Source organism: Globicephala melas, chromosome 7 (genome assembly GCF_963455315.2).
Source record: "Globicephala melas chromosome 7, mGloMel1.2, whole genome shotgun sequence".
NCBI lineage: Eukaryota > Metazoa > Chordata > Mammalia > Artiodactyla > Delphinidae > Globicephala > Globicephala melas.
The window spans coordinates 19,306,595-19,316,149 of NC_083320.1; the positions used below are offsets into that span (position 1 = coordinate 19,306,595).

General features: G+C 59.6%; 2 protein-coding genes across 3 annotated transcripts; one reads left to right on the forward strand and one right to left on the reverse strand.

Moving 5' to 3' along the window:
• The first annotated feature begins 153 nt into the window (after positions 1–153).
• Positions 154–5,226, forward strand: AAMP (angio associated migratory cell protein). Of its 2 annotated transcripts, none has more exons than XM_030850090.3 (11): positions 154–367; positions 826–981; positions 1,711–1,830; positions 2,371–2,510; positions 2,764–2,908; positions 3,189–3,272; positions 3,372–3,487; positions 3,648–3,751; positions 3,873–3,963; positions 4,158–4,312; positions 4,734–5,226. In XM_030850090.3, exons 1-11 carry the CDS (start codon positions 247–249, stop codon positions 4,807–4,809), a joined length of 1,308 nt encoding a protein of 435 aa, XP_030705950.1. In that variant the 5' UTR covers positions 154–246; the 3' UTR covers positions 4,810–5,226. The 2 variants fall into 2 exon arrangements, with proteins under 2 accessions (XP_030705950.1, XP_030706019.1); XM_030850159.3 differs by having other exon boundaries at positions 157–367; positions 829–981.
• A 393-nt stretch (positions 5,227–5,619) lies between these two features.
• Positions 5,620–8,461, reverse strand: GPBAR1 (G protein-coupled bile acid receptor 1). The gene is made up of 2 exons (XM_030850587.2): positions 8,306–8,461; positions 5,620–6,654 (listed from the first exon to the last, which is right to left on the reverse strand). The coding sequence occupies exon 2, from the start codon at positions 6,607–6,609 to the stop codon at positions 5,620–5,622; it is 990 nt and encodes a 329-aa protein (XP_030706447.1). The 5' UTR covers positions 6,610–6,654; positions 8,306–8,461.
• Positions 8,462–9,555: the final 1,094 nt, after the last annotated feature.

Consider the following 9,555-nt stretch of genomic DNA (forward strand, 5'->3'; position numbering starts at 1 on the left):
GTCAGGTCGGGCGGAGTTGGGTTCTCCTCTCCACGCCCCGGCTCCGTCTCCCAACTCTGCCCTGTGATTGGTGGTTAAGCCAGCCCACCCCCTTCTCTATTGGTCGAGAGGCCGTCGCTCTCCCTGCCGGGGAGTCGCCTACGCCTACTTCCTCCCGGGAGGAGGGGCTCGAGTTCCGCGTCGTCGCGCAGAGCAGACTCTGGGAGGCGTTTGGGCCCAGAGAAGTGGGTTCGCCGCTTGCGCCGCATGGAGTCCGAATCGGAAAGCGGGGCGACCGCTGACACCCCTCCACTGGAGACCCTAAGCTTCCATGGTGATGAAGAGATTATCGAGGTGGTAGAACTGGATCCCGGTCCGCCGGACCCGGGTGAGAGCTGCCGATTCTCGGGCCACGGGACAGGAGGCGCTCACCACTGGCCTTTGACCCCTGCTTCTCTCTCTCCCCACCCCACCCCCACCCCACCACCCGCCACCCCACCGGTCATTCCTACCGACCTCCTTCGCCCTTCCCCTCTCCCCCAACCCCACACTTAGTTCTCAGGCCTGGCCGGGGTGGGGGTTCCTCTGACGCCTCCCCTGGCCCTTCCCCTCACACACCCCCCCTTCCCATCATTCCCTCGCTCCTCCCTTCCCACACGGTTCCTGGCCAACCCCAGGTCCACAGACCTCTCCTGTCCTCCGTCCCATACGCCCCCTCCCCCTGCCGCTTCACCCCTTCTGTCTGACCTCACCTTGCCCTCTTGCCACACGACCACCCCAGCCTCCCCGCACTTCCTATCCCTCTTACCGCCTGCCGAACCCCATCTTTTAACCCTCTCCCCAAAGCAGACGATCTGGCCCAGGAGATGGAAGATGTGGACTTTGAGGAAGAGGAAGAGGAAGATGGCAATGAGGAGGGCTGGGTTCTGGAACCCCAGGAAGGGGTGGTCGGCAGCATGGAGGGCCCAGACGATAGCGAAGTCACCTTTGCATTGCACTCGGGTAGGTCTCTGAGGAGATCCATCGTAAACGCAGTCCAGGTGGGCATTTGAGCATCAGCCATCCGCTGTGTCGGGAGCATTATGAGGGACACAGCGGTGGAAAAATGCTGGCCTTGCCCTGGAGGAGCTCACAGGTAGGGGGGCAGTATGATGGAATGGAGGAGAGCTTGGCTCCTGGAGTCAGTTGAGACACTTGGGTTCAAATCCTATCCCAGCTACTCGTCTGTTTATGATCTTTATTAAAGTCTCTGGGTTTTAGTTTCCTTTTAAAAAGTTGTCACCGGTAAAAGTTCTTTTATTGTGAATTACAGGTAATAGTACCTTTTGGAGCATGTTTTAGATAATCCTCTTAAATATTAGCTCTTAATAAGGAACCAGTAACATGACGCTTTCCTCACTCAGACCCCAGACTGGTGGCATCCCATGCTGAGAATTGTAAGCGCTGCACATGTACCTTTCTCTTGTCCATGGCATCAGTGTGGGGTGGTGAAGGGAACAGCACTGAAGGGGGATCTGTCCTGGAGAAGGACTTAGAGTTCGGCAAGCTTGGGGAGGGATTTCTCCAACAACCTGATGCTTGAAACTTAGAAGAACTTGGATGCGCCCTTCTTTTCCAGGAGGAAAGAAGTGTTACTTTGGGTGGAAGGGGGTGGGCTTCCCAAAGGTCCCGAAGGACAGAATCCTGGGTGGGAGCCCTGTCTCCTTACTCATGGAGTATCTCTTGGGACAGCATCTGTGTTCTGTGTGAGCCTGGACCCCAAGACCAACACCTTGGCAGTGACAGGGGGCGAAGATGACAAAGCCTTTGTGTGGAGGCTCAGCGATGGGGAACTGCTCTTTGAGTGTGCAGGTGAGCGGGCCTGGGTGAGGTCCTGCCCCTTTGGAGGTCTTAGGGGGCTGGCCTGCAGCGGTTGTGCCTCCAATAGCCATTTATGGACTCCCGTTTTGCCAGCTCTATACTTGGCCTGAGGGCCCCAAAGAATAAAATGGTCTGTTGTGGGCATAGGGGAGGGAGGCACTGATTGGCTGAGGGAGGGAGTCAGGGAAAGGCCTGGGAGGAGGTGACACTAGTGAAGGAGAGTTGGGGCAGGAAGGAGGCTGTGAGTATTTCAGGCAGAGATGTGGAACGGACAGAATGGGGAAGACATAGGCCTGGGCTATACATGGTTGAGTGGGGGGCCAGCAGTGTCTCCCCTGGGGAGACATGGGGATGTTGGCTTCTGGAGCAGCTCTGAGTTTGGACCCATCCTTTTTTCTGAGTTTTTCTGAGTTTGGACCCATCCTTTTTTTTCCCAGCTGGTCCTTTCTGGGGGCCAGATACCTGGGTCCCGTGTCCCCAGCACCAGGTACGCTGATGCTCTCTTCTCTTCCTGCCCACGCTTCTCTGCAGGCCACAAAGACTCTGTGACCTGTGCTGCTTTCAGCCACGACTCTACCCTGGTGGCCACAGGGGACATGAGTGGCCTCTTAAAAGTGTGGCAGGTGGACACCAAGGAGGAGGTCTGGTCCTTTGAAGCAGGAGATCTGGAGGTGAGATCATCAGAGTGGGATTCAACTCTGAGGGCCGGGGGAGGGGTGAGACCCTGGGGGTCCGTGCCACCTTGAGCAGACCAAGCCAGCTCTGAGCCGGTACACCCCCAGAGTACAGCAAGAATGTCTAGGCCCATTCCCTGGGATGTCCCTGCTGACTCAGAAGCGGGGAAAACTTGGCAGACCTCATGGGGCAGACTCCTAGGTGAGATGGGGTGAGGGGCCTCCCTCTTGAGCCTTTGTCTCTGCCCAGTGGATGGAGTGGCACTCTCGGGCACCTGTCCTACTGGCGGGCACGGCTGACGGCAACACCTGGATGTGGAAGGTCCCGAATGGTGACTGCAAGACCTTCCAGGGCCCCAACTGCCCAGCCACCTGTGGCCGAGTCCTCCCTGATGGTGAGAGCAGCTTTCCTGAGTGCAGAGAGGTGGGGACCAGGGTTACGCGTCTCCCTGGCTCCCTCCTGGGCCACCGCCAGCAAACTCTGAGGCCTGCTCTTGGGAGCACTGACCTCCCAGGCCCCAGAGCAGACAGCTCCCCCTTTCCACCTGGGACTGGGTCTTCCCTGGGGCGCTGTGTGTTCCCTCACTTCCTTGCCCCCATCCCTTCCCTCCCCTGCTGATGTGTCTGAGTGTGCTATCTGTTCTTCTCTCCTCATCTCCATCTCTGGCCCTTTAGGGAAGCGAGCTGTGGTCGGCTATGAAGATGGTACCATCCGGGTTTGGGACCTGAAGCAGGGAAACTCTATCCATGTACTAAAAGGTATCTGGGGTGGGGAAGGTGTTAACCTAGGCCTTTGTGGGGCAGGGGCTGAGACCTGGGACAGGATGAAATCCGACTTACTCCTCTGCTTCATCCTAGGGACCGAGGGTCACCAAGGCCCTCTGACCTGTGTTGCCACCAACCAGGACGGCAGCCTGATCCTCACTGGCTCTGTGGACTGCCAGGCCAAGCTGGTCAGTGCCACCACCGGCAAGGTGAGTGGGACCTGGAGCCTGGCTCTGGGGCCTCCGCTTTCCGCGTCTCCTCCCCTTTGTCTCTTATTCTTCACCCAGCCTCCTTGCCCCACTGCCTTTCTTCTCTTAATAGAGGACCATGTTTCCAGGCTCTTCTCTGATCCTCTCCCCTGGCTCATAGGTGGTGGGCGTTTTCAGACCCGAGACCGTGGCCTCCCAGCCCAATCTGGGAGAAGGGGAGGAGAGCGAGTCCAACTCCGTGGAGTCCTTGGGCTTTTGCAGTGTGTGAGTGTGAGCGGGGCCTCAGCCTGACACGAGAGCAGGGGGCTTGGGGGAGGGGGCCTGGGCTGGGGGACCCCGAGTCCAGGTCCCTCCACGAGCTGTCGTGATACTCTCCTCTGCCCAGGATGCCTCTGGCAGCTGTTGGCTACCTGGATGGGACCTTGGCCATCTATGACCTGTCTACGCAGACCCTCAGGCACCAGTGTCAGCACCAGGTACAGGCAGCCTGGAGCCATGGCCACGGCCATGGGAATCCCAGGTCTCTGGGAGCGTCTGCCCCAGACCTGGCTCCTGTCTGGTCCTTCTCTATGGCCCATAGTCCCTCCCTCCTTCCTTGAGAGGTGGGAGCAGATGCCTGTCAGCTCTCCCGCCCCTGACCGCACGCCGCTTCTGCCGTACCCTGCTGCAGTCGGGCATCGTGCAGCTGCTGTGGGAGGCAGGCACCGCCGTGGTTTACACTTGCAGCCTGGATGGCATTGTGCGCCTCTGGGACGCTCGGACCGGCCGCCTGCTTACTGACTACCGGGGCCACACAGCCGAGATCCTGGACTTTGCTCTCAGCAAGTAAGTGAATTGGGCAAGGGCTGGGGTCTCTGTGTGTTTGGAAGGTGGGAATAGCCCATGGGGGTGTCACAGGGTCCTTAGGGTGTAGGGGGCAGCTGGGCCCCAAGGCCTGGGCCTGCCTGTGAGGCAGGAGAGCTGGCAGGCCTGCGGGAGTCATCTTCCGTTGACGGTGCGGCCTCACATCTCATCCCCTGGGCGCAGGGGCTGGGACCCCTTCCCCCATGCGGGCGGCTCTCCTCTGATCCCCTTGCCGGTTGCTGGCTTCAGGCGTGTTCACTGGGTGTGGGTCCGCCCAGCGCCAGGCACTAGGGGTCTGGAGTTGAGGATGAGCTGCAGGAGGTCCCCAGAGGGCCCCTGGGTGGTGGGCCTGGGGTGGCCCCGAGGTCTTCCAGTCCCTCCCAGCTGTGTCTTCTGTCCACAGAGATGCCTCCCTGGTGGTGACCACGTCAGGAGACCACAAAGCAAAAGTATTTTGTGTCCAGAGGCCTGACCGCTAACAGCTGCAGCCTCTGCTTTGTGTCTGGTGTGGAGGGGGCACAGAGATCCCCATCAGCAGAGGCGGTAGGGTAGGAGGGAAGAGGAGGGGACGGGCCTCGGACTCACTTTCCAACCACTTCAAACTGACTTGCCCCCTCTCTGTCCCTTTCTTAAGAGTCCCACCCCTCGGGCCCCTCCTTCCCGCCCTCTCCCTCGTAGTCCTCGCCCAGACCTGGCACGCCCTTCAGAGGGAGGTTCAGACCTCTTTCTCTTTCACTTCCTTTGCTGGTGTGAGCCATGGGGGTGTGTATTTGTATGTGGGGAGTAGGTCTTCGAAGTTCCCGCTCTTTCCCTTCCCAAGTCTCTGGGGGCGGAAAGGAGGAAGAGATATTAGTTAACAGATTTTAAAAATGTAAATAAAATATACTTCCCAGAGACGTGTCTGTGTGGATTTCGTGGTGGCCGGACACGAGGAGGAACCAGTGAGGGGCGTGTTGGGGTGAGGCTCCCTGCCACATCTGCTGGATCTCAAGGTGCCTCAGCTCACCCCCTCAGGCAGCAGCATCCTCACCTACAGCTAGCTGCCTGCCTGTCTGGAACTGGAATCTCCCTGGATCCTCTAGGTTCTTTCCGCAGCTGCTCGCCTGTCCCTCCCTTGCTAAGATGTGGAATGAGATAACCACAGCTGGGAGCCAGGGGAGCTTTATTCAGTCAGGGTGGGGTCGTATAGGGGCAGGGTCTCTGATCCAGAGGTGCGGGGATAAGTGGAGATGGGCTTGGTGGCCAAGATGGACGGATGCTTCTAGTAGGAACGAGCAGGGGCCCCTCCCCTAGTTCAAGTCGAGGTCCATGCTGCTTTGGTTGCTGGTGTGGTAGGCGGGGCTGGGTCCAGGACTGCCCTGGGGTCTTCCCCGCAGCACCTGGAGCCACTTCTGGGCGGCCGCCCTCCAGGGGGCCGTGTAGCGCTGATCACCCAGCCCCATGGCCACGGGCACGGCCGCCGCACTGGCGCTGCCCAGGGAGATGAGGGACAGCAGAGTTCCGGGCCCCAGCGGCGGGCGCTGCTCATAGGCCAGGACGGAGAGGAGCAGGGTGGCCACGTAGGGCCCCCAGCACAGCCCGAAGAGCAACGTGGCTCCAGCCTGTGCCCTGGCCTGCCGCCAGGTGAGGGCGCGGGCCAGGGCCGAGGGCGCGCCGCGGCACACGGCCCGCTCCAGCCGGCGGATGTCCTGCAGCTGACGGCGGGCGGTGGCCAGCACGTGGACCGAGAGAAGGGCGGCAGCGCCCACGGCGGGCAGCAGGACCCCATAGACTTCGAGGTAGAGGTAGGGGGCTGGGAAGACAGCCTGGGAGCTGCAGTTGGCCCCAGGGGCCCAGTGGTTCCAGCCCAGGGCAGGCAGGCTGGCAAAGAGCAGGGGGCCAGCCCAGGTGAGGAGCAGGGCCATCCTGGTGCTCCCGCGGGGCCGCAGAGGCCGCAGCACTGCCATGTAGCGCTCTCCGTGCACCAGCAGGAGGTTGGCAAGCAGGGAGAGGAAGGAGAAATTGGGAGCCAAGTAGAGGAAGAGGCAGGACCAGTAGCCTCGGCGGCTCTGGTTCCATAGGCCTGGCAGCACGGGCAGCGCCAGCCCGGTGAGCAGCCCGGCCAGCAGCAGGCTCAGGAAGAAGCAGCCAGCGGGTGGGCCGCGCAGGCGGTGGTCCCTGGCGATGCCCAGGGCCAGGAACAGGTTGGCAGCGACGATGAGGCTTGCCAGGGCCAGGGAGAGCCCCAGGGCCCCTGCGGGAATGGGGCTGGGCATCTCCCTGGTGCTGTTGGGTGTCATCTTGGGCCTGGGGACGGGGGAGACCTGGAGCAGCAGCGGGCGTGCCTAGACGGAAGATGGGGCTGCAGGTCACTGTCTGCTCGGCAAGGCTGCACATTAATCCAGAGGTCGCAGACCAACAGACTGTGGGCCATATCCTGTTTGCTGATACACATTTTCCCCCCAATGAATTGCCAATTAAAATTTACATAAAAATTCATATTTGGGGCTTAAAAAAAATCAGGTCCTGCCTGTATGATAGCAACCAGCTGGAGTTGAGTTGTGGCTGCCTTCAGACAGCTCCCACAGTCCCCACCCAGCCCCGTCGGCCCATTTCTGTTATCTGTCTGGTCCTCTCTGGGCAGCTGTGTTTATGCCTCTGTTTAGGCTGAAAAGTGGACCCACCCATCCCCAAAGCATTTTGACCATCCCTGCCTCCACCGGGTGAGGCATCTAACAAATTAGCTGACAGGATAGGATAGGGTCTGGCTGGTGTGTAGTGGTCCTCTGGCCAGCCAACAGTTGATGGCCTCCTTCGGGCTGGGGCCAGAGCCGGGACAAGGGACTCGGGGTGGGTGCTAAATGAAGGAGGGCGGTCCTTGTCTTCAGATGCTCGCAGGCTCGTGGGCACCCGTGCATTAAGAGGTGGTAGGTTGCTAAGGATTCGGGGTGCAGGTAGGGGCAGAAGTCACCCTGAGGCAGGGCTCACTGAGTTAGTGATGAGGCCAGGGCAATGGGTGGCAGCAAGGGGTTGCCTGGTCCCTTGCACCTCCCCTCCATCCGCCTTGTCACCAGTTACACCTCAGTGAGCAGCCTCCGGGCAGGACTTCCAGCCCATAAACTTGACGCGTCCCGACCTCTCTAGCAACAGGGCCTTTCCTGGGAACTGGAGGAGGGGAGGAGTTGCTGGGAGGGGGGAGGGTTGGCAGTGAATGTGCAGATGCCGGCGGCAGAGGGCTGAAGCGAGCCCAGAGAGGGAGGAGGAGCCGCTGGGCAGGGCCTGGCCTCTCTGTGGCTCTGACCTGTCCCAGTCCTCCCATGCCCTGTCCCCACTGCCACATCATAGGGATGGGGGACAGGGGAGGGGTCCTGGGCCCTGTGGGAACTCCTGCTTCTGTCAACGGGAGCAGCCGCTGTTGCTAGGATTAAAGTCAAGAGGGAAAGGATTCCTACCTGCCCCCTCCCCCGGGTCAGAGGATTAGAGGGCCCCACGGCCACCCTGAGCGCAGGAGATGTTGCCCCTTCTATCCCCAGCTCCCCTCAGGTCCCCCCAAGCTGCTGCACCCCTTTACCCTCAGCTTCTGTTTCTTCTTCCTCAACCTCCCCCAGTGCCGTCCGCTGGGAACATCTTTGCCTCTCCAGCGGCCCTCCAGTTTCTGTTCCCCTTCATCCCTGCACTGTCAACTTTATTAAACCCCAGGAGACCTCAGAGTCCGTAACTTCAATCCTGGACTCTGGAGTCATGGGCTGGAGCTCCCAGCTCTTCGCTGGAGTGAGTCTCCCACCCTACCTCCAACAGACCAGCGAGAAACGCAGGGTCGGCTGCCGGGGCGACTTCCCAGCAGTCTTATGGGTGTGCTGGCTGTGTGACCTGCACAACCCGGAGGCTCTGGTGGCTCAGGCTGCGTGCAATGGCCTCTGCAAGATCTGGGATCGAGGTCTCCAGGTGTGGCCCCGGGGGCCGGGTGTGGAAGGGGGAGAGGGGGTAGGTACTCACATGGCTGTGAGGGACAGGTGTTGCTCCCCCAGCCTGGGCTTTCCTGAGTGTCAGGGAGTTGTCGCAGCCAGCGCTGCAGGGCTTCTGGCGATGTCTGGTGTCCTGACCGGTGAGGGCATGGTACCTCCACTGTGCGAGGACAGCAGGGCCCCGGCTCTCCACTGCTCTCCCTGGCTCTGCCCTCGCCTGGGTTCCTGGAGGGATGGAGCTGAGGCTGGCGGGGATCAGCCTGGCCCCGCCTCTGGGGGGTGGGACCTGGCACACCCTGAGCTGCAGTACTGGGAGGCCTTCCTCCCCTTTCTCCAGTGCCCCCTCCTTACCCTCCTGTACCAGTGGCCCCCTCTCCAGCCACTGGCCATAGCTTGCCACCAAGGCAGGTCACCCAGCTTGGAGCCCTCTGGCCCGCTACTGCTTAGCTAATCTGAGAAATGCATTCCAGCTAGTGAACAATGATTTAGTCTACCTTCTCCACTTCCCAGCTCATATATTTACATTTTATGAGCCTTAAACCCCTGGAGTGGCCAAGCCAGCTGACAGTGCCAGTCCGCATAGTGGTGTGTGTCTGATGGTGGTGGTGGTGGGGGATGTTTGGAATATGAGAATCTTCACTGCCTGCCCTTCCTATCACCTGGTAGGGAATTTCAGCTTATAAAGCCAGGCTTGCCTTCCAGAATCTGGGGTCATTCCACACTTTTCTCAACTACTTTGTGAGTCAAGTTCTGGGCTATGAGGCACAAATAGCTCTGGGGTTGTGACTTGGGGCAAGCTACCTCTGGGCCTCAATTTTCTCACCTGTAAAATGGAAACAAGGAAAACCACCTGTCACTGTTGTTGTGGGGAATACCATGGGATAACATGTAACTGCATACATCCCAGTACCTGACACCTAATGGGGGAGGGTTCTCAACCAGTGATTCCCTTCCTCCCTCCTCCATGACGACTAAGAGGCATGAGCCAGTGCTGGAATCGAAAGCCTGGGTTTAAATCTCAGAATCCTTTTTGGATCCTATTTTTTGGCTGTTTAAACGAGTAAGTTATTAAAGTTCTCTTACATTAATTTCCTCATCTGCAAAATGGGGCTCATATTGTATTCACCTCTTGTGAGACTATATGAGAAAATGTGTGGGGGACTTTGGCAGTCTAGCAGTTAAGACTCTGCGCTTCCACTGCAGGGGACACAGGTTGGATCCCTCGCCGTTGGGATCCTGCATGCTGCCCGGTGCAGCCAAAAAAAAAAAGCGTGTGATAAG